General features: G+C 37.0%; 1 protein-coding gene across 7 annotated transcripts in view; it reads left to right on the forward strand.

Moving 5' to 3' along the window:
• LOC127629652 (RNA-binding protein Musashi homolog 2-like) overlaps positions 1-23,027 on the forward strand; it is a 363,022-nt gene that overhangs the window by 80,974 nt on the left and 259,021 nt on the right. For all 7 annotated transcript variants that reach the window (XM_052106790.1, XM_052106789.1, XM_052106791.1 and 4 more), the window contains exon 6: positions 17,090-17,182. In XM_052106790.1, the coding sequence (XP_051962750.1) occupies positions 17,090-17,182 (93 nt within the window). The remainder of the gene's footprint in view (positions 1-17,089; positions 17,183-23,027) is intronic.

A 23,027-nucleotide genomic window follows, 5' to 3' on the forward strand; every position in this document is an offset into this window, starting at 1 on the left:
TAACCGCATACTTTGTTAAACGATGACTTTAGGAAACTGAAAATGGAGGCTTCAAAGCATCAGTGTGGACATGGCCTTAAGTTTTGATGAATAAAGTGTTTCAAAATGGGCACATTAGTGACTGGCCCCGGAACAACCTTTGACATGACTCTCTAATATTTGAGTGTTGTATTCTGGTTTGTGCAACATGCTTTTACAGGTGTTTTACAGCAGTCAAGAATGTTGAATAGTATTAATTGCATGTCACGGGACTGTTCTGTTACATTATTTGACCAGCAGTCAGATGGCCTGAGTATATTATAGCAATGTGACATCAGTGGCTAAGGATTTAGAATGCTCTGACTGGTCACTCTTAAAGCTACAGTACCCCACATTTGACTCACTTAAGTGCTCCAAAAGTGCTGAAGTAATTCACGAAAGACCCGTGAATGAACATTCATTAAATTAAAAATAGATTTTCCAAATTCCCCAAAGTTTTCAAAGGTGAAAGCAGTTTCTTAGTGTCATGGAATTTAAAGAGCTCTTTCATAAGTCTGTCAGCAGTTTAAAATAGGAGGATTTTTACAGAGGTGTTCACAGATATCTCTTGATTTTTCATGGTGATTCCGTAGAGACTTTCTGAGTAAGCACAATCTTACAACTTGGCGCTCTTAAGGTTTTGATCCGCTTGAACTGTCTAAGAAACGGTGTTGCTTTTTTGCCCAAATGACATTTTATAGCATGCTTAAGCTCCACATTTTTAGAGGCTTGCTTCCAATAGATTTGTTTTTTTAATTGGCAGAAGTGCCAGTTAATTTATCTTCAACAAAGTTTTGATTACTATAAATGCTTTTTTTTTTTTTCATTTTTTTCATTTAAGAGTATTTAATTGTTTTTAACCAAAAACACTGATATTTTGCCTCTTTTGCCACATCTTTGACTTTTCAGCAGTCATTACTAGTGTCAATTTCACAACATTACAACTTAATAGAGTTAGATACAATTGAATTAGAAATTCACAAAGGTTGATATTACATTTATTGCTCCCACTTTTTATACTTGCAATTGAGGTTTGTGATAGTTGTAAGAGGAAATAAAAGTTCTATAATATCACATTTATATTTGATATGTACACACTATTGTTTGCAAAGAAGACACATTCTCAGATTATGATGCAGACTATGCAAACAGCCAGCAAGACAAACAATTTGATATTGAAAATATCTATTTTAAAACACTTTATACATTGAAGAGACGCTTTTTCCCATCAGTAGTTTAAAATCTGTCCATCATCAATGCTTTATTATTAACAATTATAGCAAATGGATGCTGGGTTGCCCTCTGTCCATTGTTTTTGTGCCCTAGATAACTGTTTAAAATTATTTATGATTTGATGTATTGTAATTAAAATTGCTACATTGAGACCAAAAATTACTCTGCATTTTTACTAAACTCAAAACTGTTTTGTTTTTCAATATCTGTGTCTACTTTTACTGAAACTTTACAACATTTTTGGAGGAGGAGGGATTTGCACATGTGCGTAGACCTGTTATGTTGAGTGATCGGGGTGTACATTTGTTGTACACTCAGTTCTGTACTGACGTTACATTTATTGTCTTTCATTTAAACAGGTTCTTCCCAATTGATAAACATAAAATTTGCCTGCAGGTTTGAATTTAATCTTCACTATTATCCTAAACTGCCCCAAACAGAATGATCAGCCATTAAGCAGCTTGTACTGATCCCATTCAACCCTTGTCTGTTGAATTTTCTTCAGTTGCCTTGGGCTTTTCTAAGTGGTTTGGAAGAGATCTTCCATTGAGAGAGCCAGACACTCATTTACGTGCCCTCAAGGGTCAGCAAAAGTCAGTTTGGCCCTGTCTTTGGCAGCCGACCTGCTGTCAGTTTGGAGATGCCTGCTGAAGCTTGAAGTACTGTAGCTGCTTTGGGCTGTCACCTGCCATTTGCACTAAGCATCTTTACCCCACTCATCTACTCAGTGTAATGGCATTTTGGTTATCAATTAGGACTCTATAAATAAACACCAGAGATGGGATTGGACCAGTTTTGCCCTGGAGACAAACTTCCTTCTGTCCATGTCCAAAGATCTGCACTAATTTTAACACTTATAAAGAACTGATGCCATTGTTTAAGTGCATCTTTTGTTCTTTTTATCTCTTGTGCTAGTCAATTTTGTGTATCTTTGTCAAAGTTGCTTAAATTATATGTAATTTTTTTTTCTTTTTCTTTTTTTTCTCCGTATATCTAGAATACAGTGGAAATTGCTGACTTGATCATGGCTTTACATTTGAAGGTCAGCCACTGCACTGGTGCTGAAATTTACTGAAATTATTTAACTTTTTAACTAGATTTTTACGTTTTCAGAATATAATGTCAGTGGTACTTGTATGAGCAAAAGTGGTTGCCAGTGTTTGTTTTATTGTTATGGTGTTTTCAGATCGTTGCTCAGGATTTCTTGGGTGCTAGTGGTTGATTACATGTTGCTAGGAATCTTCTAGACAGGTTGTATGGTTTTCTGGATTGCTATTTGTTGTTAGCATGTTGCTACTGTAGGGTGTCTAGATGTTTTCAAGGATTTTGGATTGGTGATAATTGGTAGCATCTTGCTAGGTTGTTTCTAGATGGTGTCTAGGGTTTTCTGGGTTAGCTGCCTTTGGCATATGGGCATATTTCTGTTACAATGTCCATTTTGCTTACACACTGTATGAATGAAATTCAAAAAGAAAAACAATTATAATAAATATTCAATTTGTTTTATTCAATAGTAATGTATTTTATAAATACTACAGATATTGGTGATACAACAGAGCACAACTCATTTACTTAAGCGCACTGCACATGCAGAATATATATTTATTCATTAAACACAGTCTTTGTCTTCAAGAAACTTTAAATAAATGCAGATGTTTTATGGACTAATTTAATTACACTTTTATAGTACTTTTATGTCATTTTTGGAGCTTGACGGTAACTACCATGATTTTCAGATAGCACATGTACATCACCCAGATGACTATTTGATGTGTGCGTTTACATTTGGAAGATGTAATTTTTACATTGTTTGCTAATCTGCATTTCGTCTTTAAGATGAATGTTGAAAAGTATGTTTTCAGCAGATGTCATTAAGACGTTTATGATTTAGAATGTTTGTAAATCTGATCTTTTTAAGATGTTAGCAGATGTCAATTAGATTGTGATGCTTTCTAGATGATAAAGGTCTAAAACAGACATCTCTGAAATGTACTTGTGCTATCTGGGATTAACACACAGTATTGGATCATCGGCCCTCGGAGTGATACACGATCCGGTTAAAAACGCCAGTATCGGAGCGGATACCGATCCAGGTATTGGATCAGTGCATCCCTATTCCTTGCAGATCCCAGCCCTACTATGGGGTGGACTCTTTTGTCTTAGGCCCACCCTCAAGTCTCTATGATGTTCTGGTCTCTAAGGGTCATGGTCTCTAAGGGTCCCATTGACTTCTGTAGAAGTCAATGGGACATTTTCACCCATTTTATCATCCACCAGGTGAAAATTGCGAGTCTGATCACTTAGAGCGTTAATGGCACACTTTTTCTCAACATGGCACCTGATTTTGATGTATTCTGATTCCTGTCTGTAGCACACTGTGGGCTGAGTTACCAAAGTTAAATACGTAGCGTTAAGGATTTGTTAAAAAGTATGAACAATAGCAATATTGATACTTGTCTTTGCAAGTACCATTAAATAGAAAATAACACTTAAGTTTTATGTTATTATGCATGTGTTTATGAGGATGTAAGAATATGGGAAAATGTCATATTTACACTCTTGAGATAGAATTAACCGTGTTTGATATTGCATCAAATAAATCTTGTCTGATGTGCGACTAGGGATTTGGGGCTGGGAAAGGGGTTGTTTGCGCATCCAGCAGTTTTGCCAACGTTACTAATCAGTTATTCTCAGCTTTTGGTCAAGCCGCTGCCTCGGCTGTCAATCAGGGTTAGCTGCAGGCACAAGGCTGGATCTGTTTGGCCCAGTACATTTGAATGTCGACATTAAAATTCCACACTGCAAAATTGTGTACAAATTGGAGCTTGGCGGCCTAAATTTAGATGCTGCAGAATAGAATGTGGCAAGTGCACTGGATTTTGTCAATCAAGCAAGTGTCAACGCCTCTCATGGGAAGAGATCATGTTAAACTTGGTTTGCTTTCAACCGCCTAGTTGTCACTGTTTACAACTGGTTTTGAGTATCTTAAGTAGTGATGAGGATCATAACAATTTAGACTATTTTAGTTAAAATTCCACTTAATGAACTTAGTTCCTTCATTATTCCTTTAACAATTATTTTAACACCTTTGTGGAAGCAAATCATTAATCCTAACTATATTTGTTCCATATACTATATTTTGCTTATTTTTATTACAAAGAAAAATTCCAAAAAATACAGTTTTTGTTAAAATAAATTTTAAATACGATTTAATACAACAAAACTCTAATTGTTCTAAATGTGAATCTTTAACATTGTGTCATCATATGAACAACCACTCATTAAATACACTCATTTAACTCTCAAGAGCCTTAATACATAATACAGAATCAGTTCTTGATTTATTTAGAGTGTGATATTACCAAAAAAGTCACTTGCGGTTTAGTGAATCAGATTTAAATTGATTAAGTATGTATTAGGGTTGCTCCGATACCAACATTTTGGCTTCAGTACTATACCAGCCCTGGTACCTTGGTAATGATACTAAATCGTTACTATAATCAAAATATAAAAAGGCTCAGATTTTTTATGAAATTACACAGAAAATGACTGCATAAGAGAACTGCATAAATGCTTTAATTAAATGTTATGATCAACTGGTGTTTAATCAAATTGATACATACAGCTTTAGTCAAATAAAAATGTTTTTTTTTTTTTTTTACAAAATGTTGCAATTTTATTTTTGGAAAAATAATATTCTGCACAAGAGAGCTTCACAGTATTAATGAAATCATTAATGAAAAAATTATCTGATTACCTGTTGCACAAGGCTGCTATTTCTGAATCACGACATGCCGATAATACACGTTTGTGATATTGCTTATAGATAATAATAATAATAATAATCATTATTATTATTATAATTATTATATATATATATATATAATATATATGAATTTATGAGTATTTTTGCTACTTTTTGAATATACATTTTTTATACAGTAGATATATTTTCGAGTCTTCAATTTTACATATCCAGTTGAAGAGAGCTTTCATTTTAGTGGGACTTTTATTTTGACAGACTGTTTCGTTTTTCTTGTTTTTTATGGTTAGTTATTTCAAGTTTCCCATTAATGCTGGGATAGTCCCGTTGCGACTCTTGAGCTGAAATCTCCGAGCTGCACCAGACGTGTTCATTTAAGTTTTAACAGCCGTTTATACTGTAAACACACTGCATGAAAATTAAGCACCAGTAGTGTGTGTTGTATTTGTGTGAGTGTGCGTGTGTGAATCATATGACAGAGCAGAGCAGTGTTGCCAACTTAGTGACTTTGTCGTTAGATTTAGCGACTTTTCAAACTCTTTTTTTTTTTTCCAAAAAGCACCTAGCGACAAATCTAGCGGCTTTTTGGATAAATCTCATCTACTTTCCCTAGAAGAGAATCACCAGTACTGCCCCGTGAGCGAGTGGTCTTGCTTTCCCGCCGCAGGCACACCTCTCTCTGGGTCTACTCTGTTAGTGAGTGGCAGAGTGGAGCAGCACATTCAGTTGATCGCACGGCAGCTGACATAAACGTGAATGAGCTGCGCATGTGCAAACAGTGTTGCCAAGTACCAATCACTAATCTGTTTGCTCCTCTTTTGTTTAATTTAAACAATTTAATTTGACCGTTTAATTACATTTTTATTCTTCTCATGCGCTTATCACTGTATTATCAATCAATATCACAGGGGTTTAGATCATTCCCATTTCTGAACTCTCCAAATTCAGATCATTTAATTAGATAAGTCTGTCTGTACATTGTACTTTATTCAAACACACAGTAATAAACTTTAAACTTTATTAAATTAGATACTCATAATACAAATAGAAATACACACTGCCTTGGTAGCTGTGTGTGGAAAAAATAAGAAAGACATTCTGTAATTTCTAACTTTCTCTCTGAGTGATCATTTTACATGTAAATATAGCCCAAATTACAGCACAGCCGTTGTCTTTAACTTATGTGTATGGTGATTTTGTCAGATGATGTTGCGGTTATAAAATCAGGATTTTAGCAGTGCAGAGCAGCAGCTTGGAAATGGATTGGAAGTGACTGCTGGTTAACATGTAGTCATAATGGGCTGCCTTTCAGTCACTATTTCACACTCGTTCCATTGTCTGATAACAGAAACATAAAAATATGTAAATGAGAACAGCTTTATTGGGAAATTGGCTGTATTAAAATACAGTATGTGAGCACAGAGAGTAGGACAGAAGCAAACAGATGTAAATGGCTGACACCTGCTGACACAAGGCAGAATGCAAATACGCCGCAATGACGTCATGAATATGGTAATTAGCTCATGACGTCATCTAGCGACATTTATTGACCTTTCGAGTAGGCTTTAGCTACTTTCCATTGAAATACAACAGTACTCCACTGCAACAGTGGAGCAGAGCGGCAAATTTTGTTCATTCTGTAGCGTGCAGTGCATGTGGCTGTATATTATTTCATTAAATTACATCCTTGTAGTGTTCAATGATCACACTTTGCCATATCCAGAGGTTTATTTTATTTTCAAATAATCATTGATTTCATCTCAAAGCTGTCACATCTCATATAATTTTTATTATGACACAATACTGTAATATGGTACCAAAATTAGCAACAAGATGATATCGTACACAGGAAAAAGTTAACTATTTTTGAACCTGTCACAACATTTTAAAATGAAGTGCTCATGACTCAAGATGTTGAATAAACAGTAAGACGTGTCACGGTGTTAAAAAAAAGTCCACGTAGCTCATGTTTACATAGAAAAACAATGAAAAAAAACAGCACAGACTGACATGTCCTGTGTGAACGGCTCCTCAGATTGTTATAGCCTGATGTTAAGTCCACATCGGTGGAACAATGCAGACTTATTCAGAACTGATTCTCGATTCCCCACCCTACGTAATCATGTTTGCCTGGAGTGTGTGATTCGGTGGAGGGACAAGGAGACGGCAATCAGCGATGAATATGTGATTTGAGATGATGAAGAGGCCTAGAAGAGAGGAAGGAGGAGGAGGGGGTCTCATTATCTCACTCTAATCAGGGGACATCCAGCCAGGCAAAGATGACTGATTAAAAAAAGACTCCTCGTCACAACAAGAGCATCGTTTGACTGGGGCTTATGGGCTTATTGTGAGTAAGGACCAATGTTAGTCAACCGCAATCAACGGCAAGAGGCCATTACACACATCAGAGACCCAGAGTAAACACAAATAAAAGTGCAGTGTGTGCCTCTCTATAAACAGCTATGTTAAGAAACGAAAACCCTGGGTAAAATGTCTAGGCGGTTTGATGGTGTTTATTGTACAATGGTAGAAATATGTCTACTGGTAGTGATTCTGCTATATTGTTTATAAAAGAAAATTAAAATCTGACATGAAAAGAAAACTGTAGTCTGCTTTACAAGCTTTGTTGCAGATGGACCAACATGATCACACGGGAAATCAACATGTTGCCTCCAAAAGTTCTTCAACCCAGTTCAGCCGAATTACTTACTAGCGCTATCCCCCATCAGACATTTTGGCATCAATTCAAGTGTAAACATATTTCCGTCTAGTGAGCAACCTCAGAGACATGGGTTCTGTGTGAGTGGGAACCAGGAAGTAATTGTATTCACATAAAAAATTGTGAGTGTGATTGGGAAGTTAAATTTAGGCTAAAAAATTAATTAATTTCTTCACTGATGGGTAGGTTTAGGGTTGGGGTTTGGGTTAGCGGTAGAGTTACTAAAAACATTCCTGCTGGCACTTACATAATTTACATCTAAAAATACGTCTTGCTTATGGTGCCCGTCTTTGGACATTTCACCCAGAAATGAGCTCACATTCAACAACATATATTATATATTATAGCATCGGCTACAGTGATTTGAATTTTATTAAGCTCAGGCCAATTTCAGGCGCAAAACGTGCGACCTACTGATGCCGAATTCACAGTGTGATCAGTCTGGATGGACATCTTCCACTCTAGACAACTTCGTTGATTGTAGTAGGGGCTATATAGGTTTGATTCCTCATGTGTCTGGTGTAAACATAATATAACTGTAGATATTTACGTAAAATACTGTAGCGTTCAACTGACAAGCAGTCATGCCATTGTGCAACTCTGCATATATCGGCCTATACTACATATATCAGCTTGAAATATGGCTCGTCCAGACATATTTACAGGGTATTAATGTTTTGAGCTTTGTTTTTAACTTAAGTGTGACATAATGTAACCCTATTTTTGTCATGTTCATATTTATTGAATAATTTTATATTTTGGTTATATAAGTTTAAATAAAAAAAAAAAGGTCCCTTACATTTTTAAAGTAGTTTAGGCATACAAATTAACGAAAAATGAGGATTACTACATGGTTATGTAATATATTAAACATTTGGTGTTGAATTTACAGCAAAAATTAACATATATAGGGCGGAGGGCGGGGCCGGGTCGTGATTCTACACACCTGGTCCCTTATCAGGCTAATCAAGCCTCCGAGAGGGATAAAGGCCGACTGCGGAGGATGGTGCGGGAGAGAGAGATAGTTTACGGACATGTCCGTGCGTCTGTGTCTTCTGTTTAAGTTTATTATTAAAATATTGTTTATATTGTCAAGCCGGTTCTCGCCTCCTCCCCATCGAACTACGTTACATATACAATTACAATGATACATTTTTTTTTAATAAAATTGACTTGTACCATGATACAAGTTAGTGGTCATATGGAACTTTCCACAGGTGTTTTGAGAGGAGCAAGTTTGGTCACCTTTTTTCCTTCCCTGATCTTTGTTCTTTGTTAAACTCCACATAACCCCCATCAAGTCATCTGTCAAACATCTCTCCCTCTCATACGCCCCCCTCTCTGCTGGAATATAACTTGATTTGGTATGTCTGTATCCCTGTGATTGTCCTGCGCTCTGATAAGGATCCATGTTTTCAGGGAGGGTTTGGTTGCTCCGCATCTAATGAAAGATCTTAATTAGATCCATTTGTGCCCAAAGGAGAGTAGATGCAATATTAAATTGTCACTCCTATCACATTCCTCCAATTTAGGCTGCAGGATACGTCTCGATCCATTTTATTTCACCGCAGATAAATGGTGAACTTTGCTGTCACAACTACCGCCTGCATTTTCCACCTTTGAAAGAGACTCCGTTCCTTTGGAAGAAAAACATTGCAATGAAACTTGACTACATACCACTCGACTACATACAAATGACTTATTACGAAATTACAATTTATGTCTCACTCTTTATACAGCACATAAAATTGAGTTGTGCTTATTTAGAGTTTAATAATATTGTCTAAACTGAAGTCTTTGTACCAGGCTTGGTCTTTTAAGTATCATCAAATTAATTTCTTGTTGTTTTGAATACAATGTGCAATGACTTTGTTATGGCCACTGTTAATTTAACTTAATAACAGTCCATTAAATTATTTAACTTTCTCATCAATTAATAAAATTAAATTAATGCATTGCATTCATACATATATATTATGAGCTTTATAAATAGTTTTATTCAGATTAACAGAACACCTGCTAGGCATTCTAGACACCAGGGTTAATCTCACAAAGAAATAATAGGGGGAACATTTTATTTTCTATACTGCTTTTATAAACTGAAGCCTACTTTTAGGACCAATAAGTTTTCATGACAATTGGAACACATTTCCCTCAAACTCTCAAAATTATTCTGTCCAGACACAAAATCATTATTAGAATCAGGATAAATTAAATGCTGTATACTTAAAATTACACTTTTCAATGCATTTATTACATAGGGATGTGAATTGATTAAAACATTAATGGCACGTGTTTTTGCGATTAATTGCGATTTAATCATGGTACTAAAAAAATAAACACTGAAAAATATTCATAAATATATTTACTTTAGACTTTGTCTTAAAGAACTTGCAAGAAATTTTGTGGATAAAGTTAATTAGACATATTTGTACAGGTATAAATACTTGCCATAAAATCAGTGGACATGCTGTAAAAGTTGGGCAAAATCTTCTTGCTTTTTTTTCTGTGGTCTTTTTTTAATAATAGGATCAAATGGGCAGATTCAGTTTCAATTAAGCTTCAATTAAGCTTTGTTGGTAAGATAATCTTAATTGCACATTGCCAATGCATTATAAGACACTATATACAAATATTTAAAAGATTCATTTGCTGTCATTTAAAATCTCAAAACTGTTATTTCCTCTGGCTGCCATTCAATCTCTATCATGTACACGCTGGGTCTCTCTCGCCCGGTTTAGCTTTTGATGCTGGTTCAAATTCATGTGACCGTGAGTGAGCATTTTTGTGCAATGCGAAGAGGTGCATCAGCTTGCCCATATCTCTCCCATATCTGGCTCACCACTTGCGGGTGAAGTCTCCATTCTCCGTACAGTAAATCTACTCCGGTGTTTATTATGCTCGGTACATGTGTCATGCATAATGAATAAGTGTGCGCTGCTCAACACAATCAGTTTCTGTGCTAGGATGTGGAGTCGTGTCAAGTATTGACCTGCTGAAAATGGATAAATGCCAATTTTAAATGCAAAAACAGATACTATTAATCACAGAAACTAACACATTACATTTCCCAGCCCTAATAATAGATTTGAAGTCAGAAGTTTACATACACCTTAGCCAAATACATTTAAACACCGTTTTTCACAATTCCTGACATTTAATCGTAGAAAATATTCCTTGTCTTAGGTCAGTTAGAATCACTACTTTATTTTAAGAATGTGAAATATCAGAATAATTGTAGAGAGAATTATTTATTTCAGCTTTTATACCTTCCATCACATTTCCAGTGAGTCAGAAGTTTACATAAACTATGTTAGTATTTGGCAGCATTGCCTATAAATTGTTTAACTTCTGTCAATCATTTTGGGCAGCCTTCCACATGCTTCTCACAATAAGTTGCTGGAATTTTGTCCCATTCCTCCAGATAGAACTGGTGTAACGGAGTCAGGTTTGTTGGCCTCCTTGCTTGCACAGCTTTTTCAGTCCTGCCCACAAATGCACTTTTCGGATTGAGGATGATGGCCACTCCAATACCTTGCCTTGGTTGTCCTTAAGCCATTTTGTCACAACTTTGGAGGTATGCTTGGGGTCATTGTCCATTTGGAAGACCGATATGTGACCAAGGTTTAAATTTATGTGACCAAGGTTTAAATTCCTGGCTGATGTCTTGAGATGTTGCTTAAATATATCCACATCATTTTCCATTACAGCAAAGCACCCCACAACCTGATGCTGCCACACCTATGCTTCACGTTAGGATGGTGTTCTTTGGCCTCACCCTTTTTCCTCCAAACATAACGATGGTCATTATGACCAAACAGCTCAATTTTTGTTTCATCAGACCAGAGGACATTTCTCCAAAAAGTAAGATCTTTGTCCCCATGTGCAGTGGCAAACTGTAGTCTGGCTTTTTTATGGTGGTTTTGGAGCAGTGGCTTCTTTCTTGCTGAGTAGTCTTGCAGGATATTTCGATATAGGACTAATTTTACTGTGGATATAGATACTTGTTTCCTCCAGCATCTTCATAAGGTCCTTTGCTGTTGTTCTGGGATTGATTTGCACTTTTAGTACCAAATTTGTTCTGAGGTCTTGGCTGGTTTCTTTAGATTTTACCACAATGTCAAGCAAAGAGGCACTGAGTTTGAAGGTATGTCTTAAAATACATCCACAGGTATAACTCCAAGTGCCTATTAGAAGGCAATTGCCTAAAGTCTTGACGTAATTTTCTGGAATTGTCCAAGCTGCTTAAAGTCACAGTTAACTTGGTGTACATAAACTGCTGACCCAATGGAATTGAGATATAGTCAATAAAATGTGAAACAATCTGTCTGTAAATAATTGTTGGAAAATTACTTATGTCATGCACAAGGTAGATGTTCTAAATGACTTGCCAAAACTATAGTTTACTAATATGAAATATGTGGAGTGGTTAAAAAATGAGTTTTAATGACTTCAGCCTAAGTGTATGTAAACTTCTGACTTCAACTGTATATAAAACATTTCTTGACAGTTTGCATGAGATTCACCTACCCACTTTTTTATGATGAGTGCTATTATGCTTTATAACGTCAACAATATCTAGCAGAATCTCATGTAGGCATCACCTCTGATTGCCTGCACTTGTCTCAGCACTGGTAGAAACCTGCAGCAAGACTTGCAACTCCTAGAAACATTCTGCCATCTGGCATTCCCCCACGCTAGAGGAAGGCAAGTAATGTTCTTTAGGCATGCCGATTCACATCAAGCAATGCTGCTGGAAAATGACAGGCCTGAAAAAGCAACATCAGCAGCAGCATCCGCCGACTAAGAGCAACAAACTCCACTGCTCTGCATAAATTTATATGTGCAGTATCTATAAACATACCGCTTATACTCTATCACACCTAGCGCCGTGCCATTCTTATATCTTTCGCCTCTCCTGCGAGACATGCTCTTTCATATTCATAGATTTTCACGGCTGAATTTTAAAGGTCTTGCGATAGCAAAAGTTCCTCCGATATGTCATCAGTTCAGCAGATGCTCTCTGTCCCTCTGCTAGGTCCATGTTTTTTTTTCATCTTTTCCTGTGCATATACTCATCCTGATGAAAAAACAAAACAAAAACATTGGTTTAAGCTGTTTTTGTCTGCAGATCACACCTCATTATTTTTGTTTTTCTTCAAAGATCCAATTTATCTGTAGCTCCTTATTCCATCTCAACTATGTTAAAGGCCCTCTCTTAATGTCTGAGAAAGATTGCTCTGGCAATGAAAGGCTGTGGATGGAGTTGAGAGAGTTTAAGCAGTGAATCCCTCAGCTGTAAGTGCATGGTTCCTTTAGCTGGAACATGCAGATTCAGGACGTACAGACATGATTCGTACCTGATACCCCACAGAATCCAAATGAAGTTATTTATATCAGAATACCTAAGCTGCTCTTTTCCATACAATGAAAGTGAATGGTGATCAGGGCTGTCAAGCAAGAAGTTTCTCACACAAAAGCAATCGTATGGCTTTATTATTTGGATAACTTGCTTGACAACAGAGGGAATGAGAAACAAGGACAGACCAGAGAGGCTCTGAAAGGGCAAAACCTCTAATTAAAGGGTAGTCTGGCAGGCTATCTGCTTTTTGAATCTTAGTGAAGACTAATCAGATTTTACATTTTTGGTAGCCTGTTGTCTGTTTTATAATGACTATATCTTTGGGGTCAGTATAAGATCAAAACCACCCATTTTTTCATTGCTATATATATATATAAAATAGTCATAAAAAAAAAAAAACTATCAAATGGACATGCTTCTGTCATCTTGGTCAATTTTACATCCAAACCAGAACTCTGATTGCTAATGGGTTAGCCGAGCTAGCAGTGTCAGCAGTATGATGTGTTTGTAAGGCATATCTGCTCTCGAATCCCGAGAGAGGGGGTGAGGAAAGAGCAAAGGCCTGCTGTTATCTCTTGTCACCATGGAGAGAAATGGACAGAGTAATTGCATTGTTCCAGGGCCTGAGGAATCCCATCAAGCAGGAGTTGGTGCTGTCAGATGACATAAAGATGCCACTAAAAACGTAACTCTCCACTGACATGTCGGGCGGCCCAGGCCTCCACAAAACGACAGGGGAAAAGACAGACCGATTAACCATGGTGGGTTGCAGTTGAGAGCAAAAGTGCTTTAGAGAGGGTTTGGGAAACAGCCAACTGAGATGAGGGCCCGAGTGTATTGGTTGCCAAGATTGTGTATGATGGATGTGAATGAAGTCCAAATAAATGTTCATGGTTGCTTAATTTTTTCACCGTTAGCTGTGGTTAGGAAAATACAGAGGATTGCTATGTAGATATTGCTAGAAGGGATTCACTGATACCACTTTTTCTCTTCCGACCCGATTACGATTCCTGAAATCGATACTGATCCTGATCAGATACCAGTGTTGTTGTTTTTTTTGGCATAATCACTTTAGAATAACTTTACCACATTGTGTGGAACTAATTGAGGGTACTGTTTTATATGTAAAGAAACACAAACTCTAACTAAACATTATTTCAATATAGATGTATAGCCAATTAAGAAAAACTTTTTAGTTAACCAGTCTACTGGATAATGTAGCAGCAATATTAACTGTAATTCCAGTATAAGTCATCAGTAGAAAAGAAGCCAGTTTTCTTTGCAAATTCTTGTATCTGAACTTTAAAGAATTTAAACCTCTTTTTTTCAATTTAGTTATAAGATATCAGTCCAATTTTCCTTCACACAGTTATTTTTTTAGAACCCATTCAACTTAAATATTGTTATAATTTGTAAAAAAAAGAATAATAAATTGTTGTTATTATTATTATTATTGATGTTTAGAATTTTAAACACAACAGTAATATATTTCAGTCGTGCACCTTTAACTTGAAAACCCAGGGCTTTTATTTAAAAACAATTAGGTTACTTAGCTTCTTGTTCAAATTCTGGAGAAATGCTCCTCCGGTGCCATTGTAAATTCATATTATAACTGAACCGAGCTATTGAGCATTTACATCTGAGATGTTCGTAAGTAGCATTCACATTTGAAAACAGCTGCAAGCTCAGATTTTCTCAAGCTCTTTTTAATAAAATAAATAGTTTTAGTTTTATGTGTGGACGTTTCAGAGGGTCCATTACCACACCCTCCACAGTATTAGCACGTTTCAGCACAATGTGTGGACTTTTCAGATGACCCCTTGCCCACCGTATGAACATTTTTGAACTTATATCAGTGTTAAATTAACAATCTGGAACTATTTTGCCGTGGTGTCATCTGACCAGCTTACGGGATAAACCGCGTCCTGTACTGATTCGATATGGGACGCATAATTTCATGTTTAAATACCGAACAATCCCATATTTTACGGGATGGGTGACAACCCTACAGGTCTAATACATTCTCATGAGCAAAAAAATCTGGAGGCTGAAAATCTTGAGTTTATCAGGAGAAATTGTATTTCGGTTGTACAGCGATGTACAGTGGAAAACCGTGACAAACCATGTAAAATTGGGAGTGTTGGCAGGTATGACATAAGGCAAGAAATATTCCTCAAAGCCTGATATTCACAAATCTCCCCTGGTTTGCTACAGTTCTGAAATAAAGCTTATGATCTATCATTGTCAATAAGCACACATTTTTGGGCTTTTTTGCCATTTTTATAGGCACAGTAGTGAGGAAGGGAAATTATGAGAAGACAGAGTTTGGAATGGATTCAGACCTTTTGGAATAAAGGTATTGTCTTAAAATGATCAAATTGTTTTTGTTACTGGTCTAGTATTTTCTTCCAGTTCTAACCCAGTACACTAATGAATATAAAAAATCAGCTTATTCCAAAAATCCGATTGCGGAAGCGTTTGCGTGAGATTTTAAAGATTATTCAGTATTTTTGACGTCAAAACCTAAACAAGTATGCACAACTAACAGGAAAACCATTTAAGTAATTTACATGACCTGATGTTTTTAGCTTATTACACATATTCAGTGTAAGACCATGCATGTAAACATGTTCATTGTCTACCAGGTCCTCCAGATGGTAGTCCATCTGATCAACCATCTAGACCAGTAAAAACCATGTAAAACCATGTTTTCCAGCAGAGGGACTATGACATGGGTTGAATTCAAACCTTGTTATCTGAGGTTAATATGAGCACCACACCTCAGTGTGTCGGGAGCATTGCTTTACACTTTACACCATACCAAATGGTTCTAATAGAAGCAGAGTTTGACAAGTTTCTCTTTTTTAATTTGAAAGGCCTTAACATTGCCTGAGGAGCTCTCTTGTTAGCCGTTATCATTGCCCTGTACTATAGGTTGGCTATTTGATCTCAATACACCAGCTCTCAGCACAATTAACGTTGCATGAAGAGAAATCAGGTCTCACCGCTCTATACATCTCTATAGCAGTGAGAGTAAATTGTGTTATGAAGAATGGGTCTGGTTGGATGAATGTGACCTCTACTACTGTCTGTTTGCTGGATGAGATCTTGCCTGTCTCATTGTAGAACCTTAGATACTTCGAAGTTTCAAACACCTTTTGTTTGTTACTCAATTAGTGTCTTTGAAGGTCTATCCAACCAACTTACTATGAGCTTGAGAACTGTCATAGACAATATAAGCGGAGGAGATGGACCTCTTGTTTATGTGAAATGGAAGTAATCATACCACCAAATACGAAAGCTGTAGTCCCGCCTTATAAATTAAAAGAGCCAATCGCCTGTTTGCTTGCTCTAGAATGTGTGTTAGTTAGACCAGCCTTAAAGAATATGTTTCTTGTGTAATTTGAGCTAAAGAAGCGCAATCTTTGTCGGATAGTTTTTATGATTTGAAATATACTTTCTTTATCCAACTCTTTTGACATTTCTGTTTTTCCCCTTTAGGGAAGGTAGACTGGAGTTGTACTTGCATAAATTAAACTATCTAACTAACTATCTACCCAATATGGCTGCCAAGTGGTTCTACTTGCGTTACAGGGACTTTGGAACTGTCCTCTCCTAGTGAAACCTTCCTGCTCCAATTTTCTTTAATGGACCAGGGCATTGAGAATTGGGTCATTCAACACAAGAAAAACACAATTTTCAGCTCAGTTTTTTCTGTTAGTGTGAAACAAAGTGCCAAGATTGTAATGTTGAGAGAGAAAGAACAGATAGTGAAAGCAGCATTGGGCATAGCAAGCTAGGTGTTACCCAGTCCCCAAGCACACTCTCACACACTCAACAAATCACACAGTGCCTGTACTTCAGTCTCCTTGTGGGACCAAAAAAACCCACAATCAGTCATCTCCCTAGTACCGTTTTTGTCTTCTGTGTGTTTGAAGTTCACTCTAAAATGCGTTCACATGGGCTTAATCTCTTGTCTTCTCTTCTCTTCCAGATGGTCACAAGAACAAAGAAAATATTTGTAGGCGGATTATCAGCTAACACAGTTGTTGAAGATGTGAAGCAGTATTTTGAACAGTTTGGCAAGGTAAGATCTCATGTCTATTCAAGTTTTTGGCTAATTTAATGGAGAGAAGTTTGCATGTGATGAGAAACAACGTTCCTCAATGAGCTCTTTAATGTGAAGACATTCTAACAAGCTGTTTGAGATGTGGCGGTTTTCAGATGAAAGACCAGTCCAGTGTTCCCCTGGTCTGTTTCCACTGTCAGAAGAAGCCGAGACATCTTTCTTGAAAGTGTGTGTGTGTGTGTGTGTGTGTGTGTGTGTGTGTATATATATATATATATATATATATTTGTGTATATATATATATATTTGTGTATATGTATATACTAGATATTCACAAAATTTACAAAATAACTAGATAGGTAAATGGCAATGGCATGATCCAATGGAGTCGGGCTGGCAGCTGTCCTCAAACAAACAGAGCAATATAGTGATGGCACCACAATGTTTGCATTTCAATAGATGTTTCTGCATATAAAGCTAGGATAGTAGAAAGTATTTTAACATACAAAATGACAAACTTCATCTTTTACTCTTCTATGTACAGACTCTGTAAATGCTCCAAATGTTTGGACCTGATTTTCTTGGTAAAAGATGTATGGGTTGTTTTTGGGAGCCTCATATCAACAGTAGAGTATGCGTGTCCCAAATTGTAAGGCAACCCTTTGATGCCTCTTTGTTTGGCTCAGGTGAACTTTTCCATTTGCTTTATGAATGACTTGTAAGTTCACAGTCTCTCTCTATTTCAAACCCTGTATAAATACCTAGATCCATTTGTTTGTAATCAACTGTGTCTGAATAGTCCTAACACACACTTGGCTTGATTGAAGAGCTCAATTATGCAGATGTTTTACTTGCCCCGTGCCATACGCCTTGCCCTCGGGCTGTTTTCGCCAGCGCTGCCAGTAGACAACCGCTAAATCATTGTGATTAAAAGAACAGCAGAAGATTTGTAGCTTCTTGGGTCACAAGACTATATTAGTCTTACCACAGCCCAGTTTATTGCGGAATACTAGTCTGCTGTCTTTAAGTAAAGCCGTAGATATTTTGAACGGGCAGAGTGTTCCAATAACATTTGCTGGGGTGCCAAAGACCTTGGTGCCTGGTGTCTCATTGTTTGTAAGCTGGCGTAGACACAATTTAATGAAGTCTTTGTCTCCAAAGACAGGAAAATTACAAATTGACCATGGATGCATAGTTATTTTGTACAGTGAGCAAAGGCGATACAAGCATTCAAAGTGAGTTATTAGAAGGTTACATGCTCATTTGCATCAAGTCTTGATGAGTCTGCAAGTCAACCCACCTGGAGGTATCGCCACACTAGTGTCAGTTGAGCTGATACCCAGAGGTGTGTGTGTGTGTGTGTGTGTGTGTGTGTGTGTGGGGGGGTGTAGGCAAATTAACAGTGTCTCCTGGCGAGCTGTGGGTAGAGAGAGTATGAGGTTCCTGGGAGGAGAGCAGGTGGCATGGGGCAGCGAGGTCACAGGATCTGTCTCCTTAGAAGCTGTGTTCTTCTTGAGCGCTTTTTCTGTGCCATGACAGCTTACACTTGGGGAGGGAGGCCTTAAACACTTGTGCGAACACACACACACACACACACACACACACACACACACACACACTTTAAGCAGCATTAAGGGGCATTTATTGCACAACACTGCAGAATTAAGATTTTAAAAGCCTCTCCACAAAGGCTCTTTGAGTTAGATCCACTTTTCATTAACATAGTCATTTTGTGCTAATGCGCTGCGTTAGCTTTGTTTTTTCAGAAGAAGGAATGAGTACATAATTTTAGTTGTTTCAGAGACTATTTTGCAGAGATGGGCCACTTCTATTTAAATGAAGGGGAGAAATTGGAATGCCCAACCAAGAAGCTCTAGCGCCCAACGGTCAACGGAGGTAGAAAGGAAGTCCCTCCTTATAGGTAAAAGAGCTATTCACCTTTTAGATACTGACATCGCCTGTCAATCAACTCGCTAACGCACATGCGCATTAGCTATACAAGCTAGGAAAATTGCGTGCTTAAGCATACTGTTCTCATTCTATATGTTACCACTTTGTTCTATTTTTAATAAACATGGCATATCATACCACAGTTATGCTGACGACACAAAAATTCCATTGACTAAAAATAACAGTTTAGACAGCTTGGTAGCTTGCTTTGTGGATGTTAAAGCATGGATGTCTTTAATTTTTTAAGTATAAACAAGTCTAAAACAGAGATTGTAGTATTTGCTTCTTCTAACATCAAGAGTAATGCCAATTTAAATTTTGATGTCCTAACACCCTATGTTAAGCCCTACGTAGTCCTGAGTCCCTTTGGACAGTGAACTAAAACTTGATAGACAAGTTAACCAGTTTGTTAAAGTACATTTTTATCAATTGCGAGCCTTGGCAAAAATGAAATCTTTTCTCTCGTTTGAGAATTTTGAATGGGTGATTCATGCTTTCATTTCCACTAGGCTTGATTACCGCAACACTCTATACCTGGAAATTAGCCATTCTTCTTTAGGTCGCCTTCAGATGGTTCAAAATGCGACTGCTAGTGTTCTAACAGGGGCTCGAAAGCGGAAACATATTACCCCAATTTTACGGTCTTTGCATTGGTTGCTTGTTCTCTATATAATTGATTTTAAAGTGCTCATGTTGGTTTTTAAGTCTAGAAATGGTTTAACACCCTCATATCTCTCTGACATGTTGATAGATAACCACCCAGTGAGAGCTCTCGTGTCCGCCAATCAATGCCTTTTGGTGGTTCCAAAATCAAAGTTAAAGTCTAGGGGTGATCAGGCATTTGCAGTAGCAGCACAAAAACTTTGGAACAGCCTGCCAAGTCAAATTAGAACTGCCCCCACACTGCTTATTTTTAAATCTAAACTAAAAACCTTTTTATTTGATTTGGCCTACAATTTATGACGTGATGCTTCACTGTATTTGCTTTGTTTTTGTATAATGTGTGACTTTGTGCTGATTGTATCTGATGGTAATTTATGTTTTAATGTACAGCACATTGGTCAATGGTAGTTGTTTTTAATAGTGCTCTATAAATAATAATTGATTGATTGATCTCTATAGTTCCACATCTTTGTCTACTGATGAAGATATTAAAAACTTTGTGGAACCATTAGAACGTCCTAAACTAATGACTGAACAACCAAATTCTCTTGATTCTGAGATAACTTTGGAGGAGTTTGGTGAGGGAATTAAGGCCTTGCCTACAGGCAAAGCTCCGGGGCCAGACTGCTTTGCCGCTGAATTTTTTAGATCTTATGCTACAGAACTGGCTCCATTTTTGTTAGAAGTTTATATGGAATCATTAAAGAATGGAAAGCTTCCACCAACCATGAAACAAGCCTGGATCAGCCTGATTCTTAAAAAGGACAAAGATCCAAATGAGTGTAAGAGTTGCTGTCCAATTTCCTTGATCCAGCTAGATGTTAAAATATTGTTAAGCATTTTTGCTAACCGATTAAGTAAAGTTATGACATCTCTTAAACATATAGATCAGATGGGGTTTATTCGGGGCCACAGCTTTTCTGATAACATTAGGCATTTCATCAATATCATGTGGTCAGTTGCGAATGATCAGACTCCAGTCGCTGCCATCTCTCTTGATGCCGAAAAGGCGTTTGATATGGTAGAATTATATGGAGATTATCTTTTTAAGATTTTGGAAATATAAGGGTTCGGGAATTCTTTTATTGGATGGATTAAGTTACTTTATAGAAACCCGGTTGCAGCAGTACAAACAAATGGATTAATTTCAAATTATTTTACTCTGGATAGGGACACCTCTTTCCCCATTATTAGGCTCAGACAAATATCGGACAATTGCTGTACCAAAGGTGTGGAGTCATAATTTTACATCTGATAAGACAACAGAGTTGAAGGAGCATGGCATGTTATGATTAAAATGCTTGCCCTGAATTTTTCTAGGTTTGTTGTGATGATAATGTGAAAGCTGCCCCCCCAAGTGAGTCTTGTTCTCTGTGTAAACCTTTATGCACCCTAATTAAATAGGATGGCTAATGCTTAGTCTTGGGTTTATTGTAATCGGCTTGTAGTAGGCCTCCATACAAAGTACACTTATTCTGCTAAGTTGAAACAACTCCTGTTTACTTCATCACCACCTCTTGCCCTCTCTCTACCTACCTCTCTCACTCTGGTGTTTGTTGTGCTGCCATGGCCAGGCTTTAGTTTCCTTAGGCCTAAGAGTTGTTTCCAAGCCAGTGTTTTACCACAATCAGGCCTTAATGCCTCCTCTGCCCTGGTTCCCATGTCAGCCTGGTTGAGAGCCAGCCTCTGCTGTCTTTGGGGCAAAACTTTAACCTCCTCCAGCTCAGATACTGTTTGTTGTGCAGAGATGAGCGAAATGTGGAAGTCATGTTACTCATTGGGATGAAGAATTATTATTGAAAAGGATGGTATTTTATGATTGGTGAAATTATATAATGTTTTAGGTATGTTAAGATAGGAAACTGCATTCGCAGTGCATGTAACTTCTATAATGAAATATGTAATTAGGACTAGGCATCGACGCAGATTTCCCAATTTACTTCAATTCCGATTTGAATGCTATTGATTTGATTCTGATTCACATGGCTATATTTCAGTTATAATTTTAATATTGCTTACATATGAAAGATATTCTTTCTCAGCTAATGCTGTAAATTATATATGGAACCTTCTAAATTGGTACATTATTAAAATATTAATAACTGTTTAAAATTAACAGTTGAGCATTTTTTGTTTTTTACAACAGAACTATTTATTGAACAGATAGAATAATCAACACAACCAAAACTAAGAAAAAAACAAGTTAACCCTAAAGCCGTGTTATTGATAGACTTATTATTTGAAAATAATTTATTTTCTCCACAGATTGTCTTTACTTGTTGTAATTTTTGCTCTTGTATTTTTGACTAATTTCTCAGTGACCAGCCCATGTTAAATTCTAGCCGAACTAAATCATAACGCACTAGTCTGTTGACGGATCATGTATTGTAATGTTGTTGTAATGAAATGTCACAGTTTTCGTGGCTTTAGTATTCAGAGAGGACAGTGAGAGAGTAGGCCATCTGTAATGACTGCATCCTGAGCGCTCACTGTTAGTTAATTTAGCATACCTGGTGAACCGCTAACATTTAATAACGGCATTCGATTTACCTCAGGCTCAGGTAATAAAAACAGAGCACTGCTCTATTTGCAAGCCTCACCGCATCACTGAGCCCTTAAAGTCTGATTTGATAAGCTTGTTTAACGAGAGGTGTTTGTGGATTCAGTGTGAAGAGTTTATTTCAGATGCGTTTGCCTCGTGTACAGTGTATGGCTCTGGAAACATGACAGCAGTTCACCAGTGAGAGTAATGGCAGCCGTCCAAAGTTGTCTTAAAGACGCATTATTTTCCTCCCAAGGTTTTGTTGCTTTACACCGCATGCATGTTTTTCCTTGTCGCTGAGACCTTGAGCTTGATCCTGGGAGGTTTTAAGCCTGACACTGTCAGGGCTCAATGGCCTATACATTGTTTTAATTTGCAATTTGTCATAAAAACACTGTTCTGTTATGTATTAAACTTTGTTGTTGCAAATTCTCCTAATTTAAACTGATGAATACTTAAGTGACTTGTTATAGTCTTAGAAGCATTAGTTACAATGGATTGAAAATTGTAACCCAATTTATTTTGCGTTATATAAACATGTTTCATTTCATATGCCATTTTTTCATAAAAAATGTGTTAATAAATTCAGTGCAGTCATAGTTATAATTTAAGCAACCTGATCACGTTCCTATACTTTTCAATTTTGCTGAATTATTTGTTGTGCCTTGATTTACGTATTGTGTCAGTTTATTGGAGAAATTAACACTT

The sequence above is a fragment of the Xyrauchen texanus genome, chromosome 36 (genome assembly GCF_025860055.1).
Source record: "Xyrauchen texanus isolate HMW12.3.18 chromosome 36, RBS_HiC_50CHRs, whole genome shotgun sequence".
Classification (NCBI taxonomy): domain Eukaryota; kingdom Metazoa; phylum Chordata; class Actinopteri; order Cypriniformes; family Catostomidae; genus Xyrauchen; species Xyrauchen texanus.